General features: G+C 38.7%; 1 protein-coding gene and 1 long non-coding RNA gene across 4 annotated transcripts in view; both read left to right on the top strand.

The window, feature by feature from the left end:
* Positions 1-5,495, top strand: part of sh3tc2 (SH3 domain and tetratricopeptide repeats 2) — a 103,216-nt gene extending 97,721 nt beyond the window's left edge. For all 3 annotated transcript variants that reach the window (XM_073067672.1, XM_073067673.1, XM_073067671.1), the window contains one exon: positions 3,498-5,495. In XM_073067672.1, the coding sequence (XP_072923773.1) occupies positions 3,498-3,710 (213 nt within the window). In that variant the 3' untranslated portion in view covers positions 3,711-5,495. The remainder of the gene's footprint in view (positions 1-3,497) is intronic.
* Positions 1-23,146, top strand: part of LOC140739410 (uncharacterized) — a 972,090-nt gene that overhangs the window by 896,556 nt on the left and 52,388 nt on the right. The gene's annotated exons all lie outside the window — the stretch shown is intronic.

Here is a 23,146-nt window from a genome sequence, read left to right as displayed (position 1 = left end):
TAACAGGTTCCACATGGGAGGCTGGTCAAGAATGTTCAGTCGTTCTGCATTCAAGATGAGATAGTAAATTGGATTAGACAGTGTTTTTGTGGGAGAAACCAGAGAGTGGTAGTAGAGGGTTGCCTCTCTGACTGGAGGCCTGTGTCTAGTGGTGTGCTGCTGGGATCAGTGCTGGGTCCATTGTTGATTGTCATCTATATCAATGATCTAGATGATAATGTAGTTGTTTGGATCAACAAATTTGCGGATGACACCAAGATTGGGGGTGAAGTGGACAGAGAGAAAGGCTATCATGGCTTACATCATCTGGAAAAAGGGCTGCAAAATGGCAGATGGAATTTTAGTGTAGACATGTGTGAGTTTTTGTGCCTCAGTAGGACTACCCAGAGTAGGTTTTACACAGTGAATGATACAGTGCACTGAGGAATGTGGTAGAACAAAGATTTGGGAATATGGGTCTGTATTTCATTGCAACTGGTGTCACAGGTAGATAGGTTTGTAAAGAAAACTTCTGGCACATTGGCCTTCATAAATCAATGTATTGAGTACAGGAGATGGGATGTAATGTTGAAGTTGTATAAGACATTGGTGAGGCCTACTTTTGAGTATTGTGTGCAGATTTGGACACTTACCTACAGGAAGGATGTAAACAAAGTTGAAAGAGTACAGAGAAAATTTACAAGGGTGTTGCCAGGTCTGAAGTACCTGAGTTGTAAGGAAATATTGAATAGGTTAGGACTGTTTTCTTTAGAATGTAGAAGATTGAGAGATTTGATAGAGGCATACAACATTGAGGGGCATGGGTAGGGTAAATGCAAGCAGGCTTTCCCCACTGAGGTTGGGTGGGAGTACAACCAGAGGTCATGGTTTAAGGGTGAAAGGTGAAAAGTGTAAGGGGAAACTTCTTCATGCAGGGTTTTGAGAGTGCGGAATGAGCTGTCAGCACAAGTGGTGCATGCAAGCTTGATTTCAATGTTTAAGAGGAGTTTGGATAGGTACATGGATAGTAGAGGTATGGCAGGCTATGGACACGGTGGAGTTTGATGGAAGTAGGCAGATTAAATGGCTTTGGCTTGGACTAGATGGGCTGAAGGGCCTGTTTGTGCTGGTTTCTCTGAGTAGCATGGTTTGATGATACATAGAGCTGCACCACATGGAAAGAGAAACTTTGTCCCAATTTATCCATGTTGATCAAAGTGGTGGCATTTGGCCAATATCCCTCTAAACCCTTTCTATTCATAAACCTGACCAAAATGGCTTTTTTAATGTTGTAATTGTACTTGCTCCCATCACCTCTTCTGTCAGATCATTCCCAAAAGCTCACAAAACTTTATGGAAAATTTACCCCTTAGGTCTGCATTAATTTTTTCTCCTTTCATCTTAAACTTACACTTTCAGGTTTTAGTCTCCCCCAACCCTACGGAAAAATTTGATCTTCTTCCTTATCTTTGGTTTTTATAATTTCATAAGTCCTTATAAGGTCACTCCCAAGCCACCTCCACTTCAAGGAAAACAAATGCATGTGATCCTCATAACCCGACCTCTCCAATCTTGGCAACATTCTCGTAAGTCTTCCCTACACCCTCTCTTGCCTAATTTGATCCTTGCTATAGTATGGTGACCAGAATGGCCCACAATATTCCAGGTGCAGTCTCCTCAACCTTTTGTATAGAGGTAACACAAAATCCCTACTCTTGTACCAGGAGCCCCATCCAATGAAATCAAGCATGCTATACACCATCTTCATCAGCCTATCTCTCAGCGTTGCCACTTTCCTGGAACTATGTACTTTCCCTAGGTACCTCTGATCTACAACACTCCTCAAGGCACCATCACTTACTATGCTAATCCTGGCTTAACTTCCCAACATCCATCTCTTTCCACATTGCCATTTATTTGCCCACTTTCCCAGTGAATCTAGATCCTGTTGCAATCTTAGACCAAACTTCTTCACTGACAACCAAACCATGAAGATTTGCAGGCAGGATATTGGTTCTTCTCCAAATCAGATTTAACCAGTCCCTTTTATATGAGCTATCTCTGTGCCAGAAGGGTACACAGTGGTCCAAAAATCTGTATCTTACCATTTTCCTCCACCTTCTCACCCATGTATTCATCTAACCTATCCTACCTTTATTTACACCTGTCACTGGGAGAAATCCTGAGATTACCACCCTTTAGATCCTGCTTTTTAACCTTCTGCCTTATTCCCTACACCTATACTCGCAAATAGAGACTTCATTCCTATTTCCTCTTATATTGCTTGTACCAACTTAGAGAACCACCTCTAGTTTCCCATCCTCCTCCTTGAGAACATTTTAAAACTGTTTGGAGATACTCTTTCCTCCCCTATGCCAGGAGGCAACAGACCAGCCTGGAGTCTTGCTTGTGGCCATAGGATCTCCTAACTCCTTTTTGTCTTTCTAATCACTATCCCTATCACTATAGTTCTTTTTGACTCACCTCTCCTCTGTTGTGTAGAGCCAGTTATTGTATCACAGACCTGTCTGTTGCTCCTCCCCTCTGAAAGGTCACCCTCCAAAGCAATATACTTGTTACGGAAGGAAATGCTGAACCTTGGTTCACCAGCTTCACTAAACTTACCGGGTATGAAGCTCTCAGCATCATGGATTGACCAACTGCAGCAAAACTAGCTTCCCACAGGTATAATCACCAGGGACTCCGGATGTTCCCCAATTCTTCCATTTCCAATAGGTGGAGCATCCAACTGCCCCTCAGAAAATGAAAATGCCATGAATGCATGTGCTTTATTATAATTGTTACCTCATTCATAATCAGAAAGTATAGCTGTTATTACAACAAAAATGTGTATAAAGGCAGAATTCCTCTGTTTCATCAAATTCTTAAAGGAAAGGAAATTAATGCAACATGAATTTGTAAAATGAAATAAAAAGTACAAAGCTGGAGAAGAGTTCCAAATCTAGTCACAGGTTGATAGTAATAGAAAGAGTGGTTATATGCAAGTTGCTGTTCATATTTTTATAATGAAATCTTTATAGAAAGGACGAAGGTTGACAAGGTCAGTATAATTGATACACAGGAGTTTCCAAATTTAATTTTTGATGAAGTGCGACACAGTAAGCCTATTTCAAAGAGTCAACCAAAATGACAAGGCTTTTAATAATTGCAAGGATGACAAAGTTGACTAAAAGGGCACCATCAGCTATTGAAGTATGGAATGAGGAGCTAGTGAAAAATTGACCACTTTACATTCCTCATACCACTTAACTCACCTCAGTAAGTTGAATGGCATTTGGACATTACTAGTGAGCAAAATAAATTTGGAAAACAGTGATTGATCAAATTTACTGAAGTTGAACAAACATTAAAAGATACTAATAAGTACCAGTCTGACATGCTAAAATAGTGATCACTCTGATGTATATTTATTCTTTGAAGTAGTAATGGTAATTTGCAGAGTGTTTAATGTTGGCTTTATTTACTGCTCCATTCTAAAATCCATTTTATTTTTTTAGGATCCACATGATGCTGCTGGATATTTCCAAATGGCTTTTGCTGCAGCTATCGAACTAGGAAGCAATGAAGATTTGTTTAATATTTGCACTAAGCTTGCCAACATTTACAAGAACTACATTGTAAATGAAGATCTCTGTTCTCAATTTGTTGAGAAAGCAAAGGCCCTCAGCAATAAGCTACACAAAACCAAACAGAGCTCGTCATCAAACTAATGTGAAATTATTTAAAATATAACCCAAACTCTCATGACATGTACTCTATCACCTAAGCATTTGAAATGTTCCTAATGTAACATACTCAGGTACATTTACCTTTCTTATGTGTCCAAGGATGGAAGCAAAGGCTGAACAAAGTGGAGTTACAACGTCAAAATGAATGATTGAGGAGATGAAATAGGTCAGTGTTTGGTAACCAGAGATGCTATCTGGATTCTAAGAGCTTGTGGATTAAGGGGAGGGTGGATTGACATTCACAATTGTGAAGATTTCAGTTTTGAGTTTCTGGTGAATATTGGTTTTTATTTGGTTACCATGCTGAATAAAATAGAAAACTGTTAGCAACTGAACTTGTATTGCCAAAGTTTGCAACAATTATGAAATTGAGTATAAAATTGTTTTTGAATATTTAGGCTATTAGACAACTGAGAGAGAACAGCATAATCTGTTGTATTTAAAGCTGGAACAATTTTAATTATGTTGTTGAGCCCGTTATCACTTGTGTTTTATATGTATATAAGTTACAGTGAATATTATGTGTTCTTAGTGTAAATGTACAATTAAAAAATTCCAAATGAAGTAAAAATGGTGAATAGCTCTACAAGGAAAGCTACTGGTATTACAGTATTTTTATAATGCATGTGGAATTTAACAGCTTCTTTAAATAAAAAATACTTTGTGTAACATTCTATTAAATCACAAACTGTAAAAATTTGCTATTCTTAAAGCACGTGCAGCAGAATTGAGCTAACAGCCCCCATGCCTCATTCCTGGCAAGGTGCTCTATTTTATTTGCTTTTTACTTTCTGCTTTTCTGTCCAGAAATAAATCTTAAATGACTGCTTTCAGATTTTTTTTTTAATATAAATTGAACTGTAGTAAATTCTCTTTACCTACATTTTGTGGTATGTACTGAACATTCAAAGTATTCCCTAAAAGAGGTGATTAGCTTTAAGTGTCTCACTTTTTATATACTATTTAAAACATGTTGATTTGGCAAAATGATGATCTTATTCAGAATGCACTGCAATAAAGTATTAGTTTGTATTAATAATGACCAGGTATAATTATGGAGCCTGAAATTCCCTTGAACTAAAAACATAAGCATTAATTACTTGGTTAACAATTACACTCTCAAAACTTAGGATGATTTGAATATGATTACATATCAGTAAATCATATTCTTTTGTTTCCTGTCGATTCTGTAGAACATCCAGGGGTCTAAGGTGTCCACTATATTGGGCATTATGCTCCATTATAAATAGCAGGACAGCTGTAAGCAAAGGTGTCGGATGTCAAAAATGCAGTTTTTCCACAATAAACTTTGACAGTCAATAAAATAGATTTTGATGTGCTAACATTTTAACAGACATCTTGATATACTACTCATCTTTCTCAGCAACCAGCTCTTGTACCATTAAAAATGCACGTAGGTACTTGTCAGTGTCATGTTATCTTTACAAATTTGAGTATATATGATGGAAGTACAACTGGCAGGGATGAAAATGATAAAAGTGATTTATGTAGTATTTTATATTGTTTGAGTAGGATTGGAGAGATGATTTGAATGTATCATAGTCCAATAGCAATGTGAAGGTATTTTTATATTAAAAGATTTTATGTAACAAATTGAAAAGTTCTGTTCATATTTTTGTAATATAAAATAGGCTAAACATTGGAGTATTTTAATTGAAAGCACTTAACCTAGTGGAATACAATGTTAGTGTATTTCTGTAATGCTCGATACAGTTTAAAATATTTAGTGTAAATTAATAAAATGAATAATATTCTAAAAATTTGTGGACTTCATTTTGTCCAGAATTTTCAAGAAATGCTTAATTTACTTATGCAGAGGCAACCATTTCAGAACAACACAAATGAGCCACTCAGGGTACTCAGCAGGACAGATAACTGGGCTGAGTTGTGGTGTGACAGAAGCAAAGAAAAGGTGTGCGTGCCCAAAATTTTGTTCACAATCTGAATAACTTAAATTCACACATCTGTCCTTGGCTATTAAGTTAGAATCTCTCTCCAATGTCAAAGTCTGCAATGCAACTTAACATACAGTTAACAGCATTGGGTTTTTGAGGATGACTGTAAAGCCTTGCAAATTTATCCAGTAAAGCTGGTATTTTATCTTGCCTGTGTTGTAACTTAGTAGTCAAATAATGTGTAAGGTAGTCATCTATTCTGGATGTATACATCCTATTAAGTCTATCCTGAGGATTTTACCAATGATTCCTGATTCTTATCAAGGTATTCCATGTTTATTTACCTAGTATAGGTTTTTCTTAAGTTCTACATTGTAAATTATGTTTTGGCTATTGATTCTTTAGAACTATGACAGGAGCAAAGATTGGATTGTTATGTATCAGCAATGCTATGTGCCAGACTGCTCCAGTTGACCTGCTGCTCTATGCACTATTCTCGTGGTTGCACCTGGCTTCTGTGTGTCTGTTGTAGCAATCTGTCACCAGGACTGGAGGCCGCAAAGTGAATGGGGTCATGAGGGCCAACTAAGGCTTCAGGCTTCTCTCAAAGGCTTTTGAACTATTTTAAAGTCTCAGATAATTGAAACACAAAATATTCAAATGGATTTAAATTTGAAAAAAATAACCTTAAAATAGCATAAATTACTACAGATTAATTAAATAATAAAGAAAAGAAAATAGAACAATCATCTATATGCAATTGTATTTCAACCAAGGTCAGCGACTCCATTCAAATAAACTTATTTAAATGACTGGTCTAGTGGTAATGCAATAAGTCTGACTAGTTACCATGCAACCTCCAGCCTATTTCATTGCATTGGCATTTTGCTTAGGAGGTCAAAGATTTTGATCTAATTACATTCAAGGATTAATGATTTATCTGGAACACTACATAATATGTAATTTGTAGGTTTGTCTGTTTCTCCTTGAAGAGGACCATTACCTTGTTATGGGCTGGAGGTTTACATGCCTCAATAACCCAGTGGGTTAAATTGGCTCTTGGTAGGGTCACCCTTGCTGAACAGGTCAAAGGGTAGAAGCCAGACTAAGAGTGGTCTACCGGTCCTCAAGTTTCGGAGCTTCAGCTAAGGGCTAACAAACCAGACTGGTAAAACAAAATTGTTCCAGAAACAGCAGTGAAGAAGCCTTCTACATCTGAGTATGATGGTATTCCCGAGTGTCCACTCAGGACATGCGTGAAAACCAAGAGGAAGCTACCGACACGATGAAGGAAGCCCTCCACCAGAGATGGAAGACATTCATTGCAGCCCTAAATGCCAGTGGCGTAACAGGCATCACGCTGTCTGCTTCTGCACTCTTGTTGTCTTTGACCTTCCATGTATGCGTCATTGACTTGGCATGTGCTATGGTCACTCTTCATTCTCCTCAGATATAAATCTTCCTGTTTACAGTTGACTTGATGTGGAATGAGATCTGGCACCAAGTGATCCTGGCAGAGTTTAGCCTGAGCACATAGTCTGTTATTGGTATGTGTCCCTTTACAGCAGTATCAAAAATCTCTCCTCTTACTTATAATTATGTACATCCTGTACCTACTAAAGTGGCCACTTGAGTGCATGTTCAAAAATCACATATTTGAATTATTGTCACATTTTGGTTGGTTTGAACCAGTCTGGCCATACTCCTCTGACCTCTCTCATTAACAATAACAATGTGCTTTCATCCACAGAATTGCTGCCCACTGGGTGTAATTTTGGGTTTTTTTTGGTACCATTCTCTCACAACTCTAGAGACTGTCATGCGTGAAAATCCCAGCAGATCAGAATTTTCTGAGATACTCAAACCACACTGTCCACACCAACAATCATTCCATGGCCAAAGTCACTTAGATTAAATTTCTTCCTCATTCTGGTACTTGGTCTGAACAGCAACTGAGCCTCTTGACCAGGTTTTCACGCTTTTATGCATTGAGTTACAGCCACGTGTTATAAATAACTGAGCCGCAAGCATTAATCCCAGTGATGCACAACTAGTTACAAGATAATGAGAGGCATTGATCGTGTGGATAGTCAGAGGCTTTTCCCCAGGGCTGAAATGGCTAGCACAAGAGGGCACAGTTTTAAGGTGCTTGGAAGCAGGTACAGAGGAGATGTCAGGGCTAAGTTTTTTATGCAGAGAGTGGTGAGTGCGTGGAATGGGCTGCCGGTGGCAGTGATGGAGACGGAAATGATCGGGTCTTTTAAGAGATTCCTGGATAGCTACATGTAGCTTAGAAAAATAGAGCGCTATGGGTAAAGCCTAGATAGTTCTAAGGTAGGGACATGTTCGGCACAGCTTTGTGGGCTGCAGGGCCTGTATTATGCTGTAGGTTTTCTGTGTTTCTAAGTTACTGCATGCAATCTGTAAAAGGAGCCCATTGCTCTTACATTCTATTTCCACAAACTCTACCCACATATTGCTCCCATTGCCAATTGCTTCCGTTTTACACAATAATTTTTATATGGGATTTTATCAAAGGTATTCCTTGCTATTTGTGCTATATATTGTACTTGTTACATTCTCAATGCACTACAGTAGATTTGTCAAACACAATTTCCCTTCCTGAAATCCTTGATGGTGTTGTTTAATCCACATGACATTTTCTGAGGGCCTTGTTACCTCAGCCTTTATAATTTCCTTAATCTCACCAATGAGTTTAGTCTAACTGAAGTAGTTTCCTGATCATCTCTCCTTTAACTAGTGGTGCTACATTTGGTACCCTCTGAACTGTGAGACTTCTTCCATAATCAATAAACTTCTGGAAAACAATAATCAATGCATTCACTATTAACAGCCTATCTCTGTTAGTATTCTGCATTGTAAATCATCAGACAGTGGAACCTATCAGCTATCATTGCTATTGTTTTCACTGACACTTCTAAATTAATACTTTAACTACTTTTAACCGTTACTTTCCTAGCATTTCTGCACAGACGTTTGTCCTTAAGGAAGAAAAAAGCAAAATAATCTTTTAATTGTTTTATTATTTCCATCTTTGCTATGATCAATTCCTCTTATTTCTGACTTAATTGTAGATATGGGTGAAAAAAATAGCAGATAGAGTTTAACCTGACCAAGTGTTGCAGCTTGGTGAGCCAAATGTAAAGTGAAATTACACTGTTAAGGACAAGATCTTGGGTTCCAAGTTCACTTCTCCTTGAAAGTGGCTGCAACAGGTTGAGAGGGTGGTTAAGAAGGCATATGGCATGCTTGCATTTGTTAGTTGAGACATTGTGTTCAAAGTCAGGGAATTATATTGCAGCTTTATAAAACCCTATGTAGTGTGCATCTGAAAAATTGCATACAGTCCTGGTTGCCTGATTATAGGGATGCTAAGGCTTCAGAGAGGATGCTTAATAGGTTTATCACAATGCTGCCTGGATTAGAGGGAGTGTGTTATATCGAGAGGGTGAACAAACCTGGGTTGTTTTCTGTGAAGCAGTAGGGCCTAAGTGGAGATCTAATAGAGGTTTATGTGATTATGAACGGCATAGATAGAGTAGACTGTATCTTTTTCCCCCAGGCTTGAAATGTTTAATACCAGAGAGTGGGCATTTAAATTGAGAGGGGGTAATTTTAAAGGAGATGTGAGAGGCATGTTTTTTTACACAGGGGCAGGTTCCTGGAATGCACTGACTGGGTTGGGGTGGTAGCAGAGACAATGGTGGTTTGAGACTTTTATGTGATGTTTAGATAGGTACACACATGTGAGGAAAATGGAATAGTGTAGGCATAAAGGTTTTGTTCAGTTGGCCATTTGATTACTAATTTTTATTTGGTTCAGCACAACATAGTGGGGTGAGGGGCCTGTTCCTGTGCTGTACTGCCCTACTGTTATGTTCTATGTATGCTTTTGTACATATTTTAAATGATTTTTCAGTTTAAAGTTATGTTCCTTTCATGTTCAATTGACTTTTTTTCTCCCTTCATGAATTTCTTTATCCTTTACTGAAATGTCCAAAGATATCTTGGCTCAAGGTGCAGTCAGCACTAGAGCACATTTTCAGCATCAAAACTGATGTAGTCCCACAGATTTGGTTGCATCTAAGGTGATAGTATTTGCTTTTTCCCTCCCAATTTCCCTCGGGATCAATAAAGTATGTCTGTCCGTCTGTTTTTGTTTTGGCATGTGAAGTTAATTAAAGTGGCTAAAGGGAAATGGAAGAATGGGCTGAGATCAATTATCCCCTGGGAACTTCTGGTTAAAAAGAAATTCAGCATCCTTACTTTTTGGGCTCATGTGCTTGGTTCCATTGTCACTGAGGATGGGAGTGTTTCTGAAACATGTTTCTTTCTATCGGTAGCTTCTCTGACCATCACAATTTGAGAGTGAGTACAGCGGGAGTGCATATCTCTGACATTATCTGTTGAATCAGAATCAGAATCAGGTTTAATATCACCAGCATGTGACGTGAAAATTGTTAACCTTACGTCAGAAGAACAATGAAATACATCATAAATATAGATAAAATTGAATTACATTAAGCATATATATGCCCATTAAATAGTTAAAACAAGTAGTGCAACAAAACATGGAAATAAAAAGTAGTGAGGTAGTGTTCATAGGTTCAATGTCCATTTAGAAATTGGATGGCAGAGGGGAAGAAGCTGTTGCTGATTTGCTGAGTGTGTGCCTTTAGGCTTCTGTACCTCCATCCTGATGGTAATGAGAAGAGAGCATGTCCTGGGTGATGAGGGTCCTTAAAGATGGATGCTACCTTCCTAAGGCATCGCTCCTTGAAGATATCTTGGATACCATGGAGCGTCATACCCATGATGGAACTGACTGATTTTATAAGTTTCTGCAACTTACTTCAATCATGTGCAGTAAACTCCCCCCACCCCCACCTCCAAAACCAGATGATGATACAGCCAGTTAGAATGCTGTCCGCAATACATTTAGAGAAGTTTTCAAGAGTTTTAGTTGACAAACCAAATTTTCCTCCAACTCCAAATGAAATATGGCCACTGTCTTGCCTTTTTTATTGCTTCATCAATATGTTGTGTGCTGCATCAGTATTGAGTGTAGGATTGTATTGTCCCATCACATGTCTTTTCACTCTTGAGCATGCACGTGGATCTATCTTGTAAAATCAACAGTTTCCTACCTCATTTTTAGGGATATCTGGTTCTGTCACAGACATGCACTTTATTTCGCTCACTCAGCTGGGCAGGTCCTATGGCTCAGTGATAATGGTGGTGTGATAAACATTGCAGTTTATGCGAGAATAAAATTCTTCTGCTGATGATTGTTATAGTAGCACGTGCGTACAAGTTTTCATCTGCTAAATCAATTATAAAACCATTAGGAACTATATAGTTGTAATGTTACTGAACAGGATGAAGATCAGATTCAGTGTTAGAATAAGACTCCACTCTGGAAGGACACTAATAGGTTTTACCATTGTATTGGTAGTCTCACCACCCAGTTCCTTGGGGCCCAAATCAAGTCATCCAATTATGATGCTGCTAAGCCATGCCTGGGATTTGAAAGATTGTTCAACATGGAGGAGTACCACTAATGCATTAGCTGAGAGGGGCAGGTGTTAATTGATATATTTATTAAGTACACTTCACAGAAAAACAATTTTCTGTGTGGGCTTGAAATACTTCACTTACCTCAGTTGCTAGAAGTATAGCTCAACCATCTGAGAGTAGTGTGATTCATTTTAAATATAAAGATAATTAATAGCAGATTACAAACAACAATATAACAAATGTCAAAGAGCATCTGACCAACTTCCTAATATATGCCTAGTACATAATTGTTTTCATCTCGGTGACTGTCTACTCTGAATTACCCTCTGTTAAACGAGAAATTGAGCACATTGGTGGGTCAGGAGTTGTATATAAGCAGAACCAAGTATGGATGCAGATCTCCACTTTGAATGGGCATTTATGAACCAGAGGGGATGTCCAAATATCAGGAAAAGGACTATAACTCTTCCCATCCTGTTACTTGTAAACACCATCCCCTTCTCTCAATTCTTTTTTTTTGTAATTTATTTTTTTATTGAAGTTCATCAAACAAACATTTCCATAAGATGTATTTCAGACATTGTACATATACATCATATAATCATATATATCACAAATCTCCACAAAGTATTTATCTGAGGTATACACTTATAGAAAAGAGTGGAAAGAAAAAACAAGTAAAAGGAAAGAACTATGTACAAGTAGGGAGTGATCTTTTTTTACAACAGATTCATTGATTTGTGAGAATAAAATCAGGCCTATGAGTTAAACCATTTTTCCCAGTATGAATCAAATTGTTCCAGCTTATGATTAACAGATGCTGTTATCTTCTCCATTTTGTAAATGTCCATTGTAATTTCCATCCATATATTTAAAGTTGGGCTCTCCTGTGATAACCATTTCCTAATAAGAGTCTTTTTACCAGCCACCAACAGTATATTCATTAAATATTTATCTCTTTTCAACCATTTTGAGGTATATATCCAAAATATATGGTCTTACTCTCTAAGGGTATTTCACATTTAAAGATGTCTTGTAGGGCATTGTGTATCCCCCTCCAATAGTTTTTGATAACAGGGCAGTCCCAAAAAAGATGATAATGATTTGCATTTTGATTTCCACAATTTCTCCAGCAACCAGGGAGGTTACTATCATAATGGGATTTCTGAGAGGGTGTAATAAAATATCTTATCAAGTTTTTCCATCCAAATTCCCTCCATTTCTGTGAATTGGTACACTTCCATTGATATCTCCATATTGTTGTCCATTCTTCCTCAGATATAATTATCCCTCCTTCCTTCTCCCATTTTGTTTTAATGTATGAAGTCAAACGTGTTTTAAGATTTGACAACCCCATATACATGCTTGAAATGATTCTACTACCATTATCTGAATTATATGCTTTTCTAAATAGCTCTATCAAGCATGGCCTTGGTTACATTTTTAAGCGTCTTATTAACATATTGTCACATCTGTAAATACCGATAAAAATCTTGTTTTTCTAATATGTGTTTCTCTTTAAATATTTCAAAACTGAACAGTGTTCCTTCTTTCGTTATGTTGCAAAGAACTGTTATTCCTTTAGCTGCCCAGTCCTTAAATCTAGCATCCAATTTATTTGGTGTAAAATCAGAGTCATGTGCACACCATTTAAGAATTACAATATCTCCCTCTAGGTTATATTCTTTTATAGTGGTTTTCCATATTTTAAGAGTCAATTTCACCCATGGGTTATCAATAGTATTTATGTACCTTTGCAGGTTGTTATCAGCCAAAATTGCTTGTATGGGGATGGGAAGTACCTGCTCCTCAATGTTTTTCCATTGAGCGTCATATGATGGGTTGCACCAACATATCACAGCTCTCAACTGTGCTGCAAAATAATAATCTCTAAGAGAAGGCAAGCCCCATCCCCCCCTTTTCCTTTGCTAATTGCAAAGTTTTGAGACAAATTCTAGGCCTTTTACCCTGCCAAATATACCTTGATAGCATCTTGTTCCATTCATTGAATTGATTTTGATTAATCTCTATTGGTAGGGTCTGAAAAAGATATATCAGTCTGGGCAGTATATTCATTTTAATAGACTCAATCCTTGAACTGAGACTGAGAAAAGGAATCAGGCTGCATCCTGCCACATCTTCCTTAATTTTTTTATATAAAGGCTGATAATTACTTTTTGATAATTTTGCCAAATCTTTTGGCATAATGATGCCCAAATATTTGAAAGACTCTGTGTGCCATGCCCAGGGGTATCGACTTTCAATTTCTCTTGGTGGGCTATAGTAATATGAAAGTAATTGGGTTTTATCTATGTTGATCTTGTATCCTGATAATTGACCATATTGTTCAAAGGATTGCATCAAATTAGGTAAAGAGTATGTTGGTTGCCCTAGATAGATCAAAATGTCATCCGCATAACAAGCCAATTTATGTTCTGTCCCTTTAATAGTAATTCCCCTGATATCTTCATTTTGTCTGATGTATTGAGCTAATGGTTCCAGATATAGCGTGAAGAGTAGTGGTGACCATGCACAACCCTGTCTCGTGCCCCTTTCTAGGGTAAGACTATTTGGTAAATATCCATTGATTTTAATCCTAGCAGTAGGGTTGTCATATAGTGTCTGTATAGTTTTAATAATTGTGTCTTGGAAACCAAATCTATGTAAAACTCTGTAAAGTAAATTCCAATTAACTGAATCAAATGCTTTTTCAGCATCTACGCTTATCACTATTGCTTCAATTTTATTTTTTTGTATATGATCCATAATGTGAAACGTCCTTCGTATATTGTCTTGAGTCTGGCGTTGTCGTATAAAACCTGTCTGATCATTATGTATCAGTATGGGTAGAAACTCCTCTAATCATTTGGCCATGATGGAGGTAAATAATCTATAATCTGCATTAAGAACAGATATTGGTCTAAATGACCCACATTCCATTTTATCCTTCCCTTCTTTTGGTATAGTTGAGATTATCGCTTCCTTCCAACTGGGTGGCGTTTGTGCCTTTTTTAGAGCCCAGTTCAGTGTGGGGAGTAAAACAGGAATTAACTCATTTTTAAATTCTTTGTACCACTCTGCCGTATACCCATCTGATCCTGGTGACTTGCTTAATTTAAATCTACTAATTGCAGCTTTTAATTCAACTTCAGTTATGTCAGCAGTCATCCTATTTTGTTCTTCGATTAAAGTGGGTAACTCTAGAGAATTCAAGAAGGTATCAATTTGGGTTATACTTCCCCCTGGAACTATGGAATATAGCGTTTTGTAAAACACTTCAAAAGCTTCTTGAATTTCACTTAGCTTACTTTTTATTATTTTCGTTCTTAGGTCCCTAATTCTGTGAATTGTATTTTCTGCTATCTTCTTTTTCAGTTTCCACGCCAGTATTTTCATAGACTTTGATCCATTTTCATAATGTCTCTGTTTCAGAAACATTAAGCTTTTCCTGATTTCTTGCGTAGCCAAATTATTTATTTCATTCCTAATTCTTTTAATTTCCCCTAATGTATCCTGTGCCAAATTCAATTTGTGTTTTTTTCTCTAGTTCCTTCAGTCTATTTTGTAATTCCTCTAATGTTTTATTCCTTTTTTTTTCTTATATGAAGATATCGCTATAATTTTCCCTCTTAAGACCACCTTCAGAGTATCCCATAAAATGGGAGGTGAAACCTCTCCATTATCATTAAATTCTAAGTAGAGACCAATTTCTTTTTTAATTTGTTCCTTAAAGTACAGATCATTGAGTGGACTTGAATTTAGTTTCCAAATAGTATTCTTTGGTTTTAGGTCAAAATCAACAGATAAATATATAGGTGCATGGCCACTTACATCTATTGTCCCAATTCCACAGGTGTTTATTTTGTCTTTTTCTTTTCCAAATGTTATGAAATAGTCTATTCTTGTATATACAGAATGTGGAGCAGAATAATGAGTGCAATCCCTTCTGTCAGGGAAAAGGTCCCTCCATATATCAATTAAACCAACATCCTCAAAAAGTGTATTAACTTTCTTATGTAAAGATTTTGTTTCATAGGTTTTTCTATTGGAAGAGTCTAAGTTTGGCTGTAATTGTAAATTTAAGTCTCCCCCATATATCAGGAGACCTTCTGTTTCCGTTATCAGTAATTTTCTGAAAGAAACCAATATCACTTCCTGTGGGTGGATATATATTCAATAGAGTAACTGAATTGCTGTCTATATTCCCCCTTACCAGAATATATCTGCCTTCTTTATCTCCCATTTCAAATATGTTTTCAAAATTTAGCTTACTTGAGATAAGAATAGCAACTGCTCTCCTATGTCCTGATTTATATGAGGAGAAAAACAGATTAGTGAAGCCCATTCTCTTTAGTTTTTTATGTTCGTTATCACTTAAATGAGTTTCCTGTAAATATACTACATGGGCTTGTTCTTTTTTCATTTTGGATAAAATTCTCTTAAGTTTGATTGGATTTAATAGCCCATTTACTTTAAAAGAAATGAATTTTACCTTGTCCTTAGCCATCTGTATTTATCTGTCAATGTATCATTGAAATTAGAATAAAACTTAATCTATCTACTCCCTGAACAAATAAGAACCAAGAAACTCAAATAATAACAAAAATGGCAATGAACGTGTGATTCCAAGGCTGAGGTCTCTAGTAGATGACCCTGTGTTGAGCTCGAGGAAATGTCTAGCTGTGGGGGATAACCCCTCCTATTTGTGAGTTGAGGGCCCCCATTGCAGTATTCATAAAAGTCAGTGAACAAATCCATTACACAGAAAAGATTTCCCTGTGTACTCCTATATATACATATATATATATACACACAAATATATATATACATGAATACACATATACACACACATATACACATATATACATATACATACACACACACACACACACACATACACATATATGCACACATATACATATATATATTCACATTTTGGTGGGGAAAAAGGAGTAAGTGAGCGAATAAAGAATAACAACTAAGTAATATAAAATCCACATTATAATAAGTATTTCTCGAGATAGGTATATCACCGTGTACTTTTGCTTCTGTTTAGCTTCTCAGCATTTTTAAAGTTAGCCAAACCTTATGGCTCTTCTGAAAGGGGTGAGGACTGTCTTTGGGAAACTCCTGGTCTCTTCCTGATATGTTTCTCTTGGCTTCCTCCCATCTCCTGCCTTCTCGATTCTCGCACTATTTCGCAAGCCAAGTGAGACAATTCCTCAGCCAGGCTTTCTTTCGTTTTGGTCATGCTGACGGGCAACCCTCTGGCCTTCATGTCTGTAGTTGCCTCTTCCACTGTCTGGTACAACTGCGTCCCGTTGTCATAAAAGACTTGAAGTTTAGCAGGGTACGGAGTTTGAAATTTAATCTTATTTTGCTTTAGTACTCGCTTTACTTCAGAGTATTCTTTATGTTTCTGTAGGACCGCGGGGGTGGGTGGGTAATCTTGGTCTAAATATATTAATTTATCCTCTAAAAACACTCTCTTCTTACCCCAGGCCCTTTGTAGAATCTCCACCTTGGTGCTGTACCGAAGGAATTTTATTATTATTGAGCGTGGCTTTCTATCCCCGTTAGGTTTCGGGACGAGCGCGCGGTGCGCTCTTTCGACTTCCAGCTTCATAGCCGGGGGAAGCTCCAGCACATCCTGCAGTAACTTTCCAACAAACTCCGTCATAGACGGGCCCTCCGCTCCTTCGGGAATGTTGTAGATTCTGATATTTTTCCGCCATGATCTTCCCTCCAGATCAAGCAGTTTACCTTCTTGGTGATGTATGATTTTTATTGTCTTGCTCAGTATCCGTACCACGTTTTGAACGTGATCTTCCACCATCTCAATGCGAGTTTCTGCCACCGCTATTTTTTGATTAACGCTGGTGAGCGCTGCCTTAGTATCACGGAGCTGCTGCTTTATATCTTTCTGGACCTCCATTATTTCTTTCAGGATTTCAAAGATATTCGCCGCTTCGACTGAACGAGGCCCGGCAGCCGCCTCGCTCGCACGCGGTCGGGTAGGAGAGCCGCTCGCTGCACTCCTCTCGGACGCAGGCTCCGCAGTGTCGCTTTTTTTATTTCTGTTCCTTTTCCCCATTCTTGCCCCTCTTTTCAGTTCAAATATATTTCGAAAAATACTATATTTGACGGGTTAATGGGGCGTAATACACGAGTTTCCGGAGGAGCTAGTGACTTAAGCTGCCATTCTCGACGATGACGTCACCGGAAAACCCCTTCTCTCAATTCTTTCGTCTCCTCCGTATCTGATCTCAGGATGAGGCTTTTCATTCCAGAGTGAAGGAGGTGTTCCCCCTTTTCAAAGAAAAGGGCTTCCCTTCCTCCAGTATCAATGCTGCCCTCAGCTGCATCTCTTCCATTTCACTCACATCTGCTCTCACCCCGTCCTTTCGCTACCCTATCAGGGATAGGAGTCCTCTTGTCCTCACCTACCACTCCACCAGCCTCAGCATCCAGCACATCATTTTCCGGAACTTCCACCATCTCCAACAGGATCCTACCACCAAGCACATCTACCCCCCCCCCCCACCTTTCTGCTTTCAGAAGTGATTGCTTCCTGTGCGATTCCCTTGTCCAGTCATCCCTCCCCACAGGTCCTCCTCCTGGCACTTATCCTTGCAAGCAGAACAAGTGCTACACCTCCCCCTATACCTCCTCCCTCACGACCATTCGGGGCTCCAAACAGTCCTTCCAGGTGAGGCAACACTTCACCCTTGAGTCTGTTGGGGTCATCTACTGTATCTGGTGCTCCCAGTATGGCCTCCTGTATAGTGGTGAGACACAATGTAGATTGGGAGACCACCCTGCCAAGCACCTATGCTCCGTCCACCAGAAGGAGAGGGATCTCCCAGTGGCCACCCTTTTTACTTCTTCTTCCCATTCCAATATGTCAATCCAAGGCCCCCTCTACTGTTATAATGAGGCCACACTCTGGTTGGAGAAACAACACCTTATATTCCATCTGGGTAGCATCCAACCTGAAGGCATGAACATCAATTTCTCAAACTTCTGGCAATGCCCCCTCCCTTTTTCCCTCTCTCACCTTATCTCCTTGTCTGCCCATCACCTTCATCTGGTGCTCCTCCCCCTTCTCTTTCTACCATGGTCTTCTGTCCTCTCCTATTAGATTCTCACTTCTCCAGCCCTGTATCTCTTTTACCAATCAATTTCCCAGCTCTTTACTTCACCCCTCCCACCCCTGTGTTCACCTATCACCTTGTGTTTCGCTCTTCCCACCTCTCAGTTTTAAATCCACTTTTCATCTTTTTTTCTCCAGTCCTGCTGAGGGGTCTCAGCCCAAAACTTCAAATGTACTCTTTTCCATAGATGCTGCCTGGCCTGCTGAGTTCCTCCAGCATTTTGTGTGTGTTGCTTGGATTTTCAGCATCTATAGATTTTCTCTTGTTTGTGAAAAGAACAGATGATGCCTTCAAAAGAACGATTTTCTTTTTAAAAATGTCCTTTATTATGTATTTCATTTATTCATTTAAATAAAATGAAACATTTTGAAGTGGCATAAATTCAGTATCCTTCTTAATTATTACTTGAAAAAAATATTCTTAAATATTTAAATCCATTTAAATTGTTTTAAGTATGTTTCCATGTTGGACATTTAAAAATGGTGAATGATACCATTGGCAGCATGACCTGTCAAAGGCAGTCAGGAGTACACAGGGTATGTGCTTTAAGTTCTGCCACCTGAGGTCTAGTCATAACTTGCAGCTGTCTTGTTCTTGTTCAGTAACTTTGTGAAGTTAAGGACATGGGAGTAACAAAAGGGCACAAATGTGGGCAGTGTTAAACCAAGCCAATCTTGTCTTTTTAGCTTAATTCATTGTGTTTCAGCAAATTGGGAAGGGCAATTTTACATAGTCAGTACCGCATGTTTAGTATTAGAAAGGAATTATATTTTTAAAAGTTTGAATCCTACACACAATATATAAATAATATTGCACAAAATGTATCCCTTTCTTTCAAAGCAAGGAGATAATGCTGAGGCTTTATAAAACACTAGTCTGGCCAAACTTGGAGTATTGTTAACAGTTTTGGGCCCCATATCTCAGAAAGGATGTATTGTCATTGGAGAGAGTTCAGAGGAGTACACAAGGATGACTCTGGGAATAAAGGGGTTAAAATATGGGGAGTGTTTTGCAGCTTTGGGCCTGTACTCACTGGTATTTAGAAGAATGTGGGGGGGATCTCGTTGAAATGTCCTGAACGTTGAAAGAACTAGATAGGGTGGAGAGCATGTTCCCTATGGTAGAGCTATCCAGAACTAAAGGACACAGCTTCAAAATTTAGGGGCAACCTTTCAGAGGTAAGGTAAGGAGAAAATTTTTTTAGTCAGAGAGTGATGAATCTGTGGAATGCTCTGCCAATGACTGCAGTGGAGGCCAAGTCCGTGGGTTTATTTAAGGTGGAAGTTGATAGTTTCCTGATTGGTCAGGGCATCCAAGTATATGATAAGAAGGCAAGTGTATGGGGTTGAGCGGGATCTAGGACCAGCCATGATGGAATGGCAGAGCAGACTTGAAAGGTTGAGTACTTTATGATCCTATGGTCTTGCTTTTATTAAAATATAAGGAATGCACCATGTTTTAGACCATGACCATAAGACATTGCAGCAGAATTAGGCCCTTCAGCCCATCGAGTCTGTCCATCATTTGATCATAGCTGATTCATTTCCCTCTCAATCCATTCTCCTGCCTTCTCCTCATAACTTTTCATGGCTTGACTTATCAAAAATCTATTAATCTTCACTTTAACTACATCCTGAAACTTGGTGGGGGGTGTGACCACCTTCCTTAGTTTCTACCTTCTCAGTTTCTGAAATGAGCCAGAGCTCATCGAGCTGCTGCTCCAGTTCCTTAACATGTTTGCTGAGGAGCTGCGGCTTGGTGCACCTGGTGCAGGTGTGGGTAGCGGGAGGCTGGAGGCCTCCCAGAATTCCCACATCTCACACAAAGAACACAACACACTTCCTGGAGCCATCCTTACTGCACTAACTATGTACTAACAGAGGAAGAATGAAGGCCAGATACTCGCCGAAGCCTGTATTCGCCACAGCCTGACGAGCCAAAGCCTCCCCACCCAGCACTGGACCACTGACATAATGGCTACTCCGCTTGTCCCTGCCTTATTTTTATTTGCATTTGCTAATGTATCGTGATTTGATTGAGCCACGAGAGAACACCGAAAGTCTGCAAGCACTCATTTTAAAAATCTCACTCACGGTCCTATGAGTGGCCTTATCTCTCATTCCTAATTCAACTGGGCTGCCTGGAAATGCCAAAAGCCCACAAAAGCTCCTTATTAAACTCTTACTTACGGACCTGTGAATAGTCATCCTTCTCGCTGGCGATTCGACTGGGCTGCTGGAAAAACACAGAAAACTTGCAAATGTTCCTTTCTCTGCTCTTCAAAATGCTGCCAATAATTATGTGTCAGATTCACTTCAATTTTGCAAGGTTATTAGGAAAGCTGTTCATTGTCTAAACATCAGTAGTGGAATCAATATCCTTTGTACATGCAAAATGTAATTATGCCTTCTCTGAATTTTATTCCCTTTGCCTCTGCCGCATGCCAGTATAAAAAATTCTCCAAGAACTTTAAAACTTCTGGTCCAGAAATTGAATGGAACCTAAAATGGCATGTTAAAGGGCAGTGTTCAATGGGGCAATGAAGGTTTTGGTCAAAGAGCCATCACTCAAAATTCATGGTATTGGAGCAGATTCAATGAAGCCCTGTCACAGCCAGTGAAGTTCTGATGAAGGAAATAGGTAGACCTTATAGTGGCACACATATTTCAAAAACAATTGCCAAAATTGAAGATAGACATGCACCAAAAGTGATAAACATCTTTGAATTCTTTATTTTATTTCTTTTTATTGGCCTTTAACGTTACTGAGCTTGAGAGATATAATGTGATTTTTCAAGAAACTAAATTCCTGATTCTCACAGATGAAATTTACAAGACTGCAGCTGAGAAATTTCCAAGCTCAACATGTGCAAAAGTTTGATGAGTTGTTGCATTATTTATGAATAATTGAAAAAAAAACTTAATGAACTGCACAGCCCATAAACACTGAATTTTTCCTTTAAGTATTCTTGGAGTCCCTGCCTCCAAGCCTAAGGCATAAATACTGTATTTCTTAAATTTATTTCCTCTTTATGGATTTCATATTCAGCCACTATGAAGCATCTCCTTAGCACCAATGTACTCATTCCCACCACCAGGTTTCACCTGCTCTCTTGCAATTCTGCACCCCAACTTAGCCCAGTGAGGTTTCGCTTCCTTTATTTTTCACCCTCAATTAATCTGTTTTTCCACCTGATCATCAACTATTCACAACAGATTATTATGTCCTTGCTAAAAGTGATTTAGATGCCCTCTCTCCATTCCATTGCCTCCTCCACACACAAAAATATATAATGAAGTATTTGTAGCCCGAGAATTCAATCTCTTTTCTTCGCTTTGCTGAATAGTTGTGAACACCTTTTAGCCACTAGATGGTGATGAAATAACACAATTGCTTTGCATAATCTAATACTACTGAGTTCAGTTTGAAAATGGGAGTGAATCTGGATTCAGCAGAGCCTTTTTTAAGGTACTCAAATTATATCTTCAAAGGTTTAAGAGAGTATACACACTTTTACACTAAATACTCATGTAAACAAAGCTATCAACTCATTACACCAATCAGTGGGTAGAGCTGATTTTACTGCAGTTTTCTCACCTTGGAACTCAAAACTCCAGGTAAAATCTTCTCATAAACTGAGAATACACAATAGTATAAACCTTTTATGAGTGTTATATAGGATAATTAGTTACCAGTTGATAACTATTTCTAAAAAATACTTCAACCATTACTGCTGCTGTAAAACAACAACTTTCATGATATACAGCTATGCCAGTGATATTAAACCTATTTCTGATTCTAATTATATCTCCCTTGTTTCAGTCCCTACCACCTACATCCATGACACTTCACATGCTCTTAATCTCCTCAGAAACTTTCTAATCCCTGGCCTTGATTGCCTCATTTTCACTATGGATATCCAGTTGCTATGCACTTATATTTTCTATCAAGAAGGTCTTAAAGTTCTCTGCTTCTTTCACAACAACAGACCTGACCAGTTTACCTCCACTACCACCCTCTCTGTCTGGCGGAAATAGTCTTCACCCTCAACAATTTCTGGTTCCGCTCCTCCCACTTTCTCCAAGCTCAAGGGGTAGCTATGGACACCTGCACAGGTCCCAGCTATGACTGTCTTTTCATTAGCTACATGGAACAGTCCATGTCCAAGCCTTTCCTGGTAATGCACACCAACTCTTTCTGTATTACATTGACGCCTACATTGGTGCTTCTTCAATAGGTACATTTAATGTTAGAGGAATGTGTACAATATACATCCTGAATTTTTTTTTTGCAAACTACCACGAAAACAGAGGAGTGCCCCAAAGAATAAATGCCAGTTAAATGTTAGAACACCAAAGCCCCTCCCATGCATAAGCAGGTGCAAAGCAACCCCTCCCCCTCCAGCATAAAAGCATCGGCCCCCCCCCACCGAGCACTCAAGCGTGCAGGAAAGCATCAATAAAGACACAGACTTGCAGTACCCCAAAGACTACTGGTTCACTGGGTATTCGATATACCACAGGCTGTCTTTCTAATAAAGGAAAAAGAGGTGTCCCCATTTCACAACGAGATGGGAGACATAACAAAACAACTTGCTGATTTATGGTGTTAAAAGTCTGTTGTGATGCTTTTTCCTATTTCTGTGCCCAAAGAACTCGGATCCCTGGGCACAAAGCCAGCAACCAGTTTGCTGCTTTCAATTTTCTGTGTACTCCCACGCCACATCAGGCAGCACCTGCCTCAAATCAGCCTGTCTCTAGAGTCACGTAAATCCGGCATCCTGAATGTGCACTGATCTTCTAGACCGCGT

The sequence above is a fragment of the Hemitrygon akajei genome, chromosome 15 (genome assembly GCF_048418815.1).
Source record: "Hemitrygon akajei chromosome 15, sHemAka1.3, whole genome shotgun sequence".
NCBI lineage: Eukaryota > Metazoa > Chordata > Chondrichthyes > Myliobatiformes > Dasyatidae > Hemitrygon > Hemitrygon akajei.
This window is presented reverse-complemented; position numbering and strand designations above follow the sequence as displayed.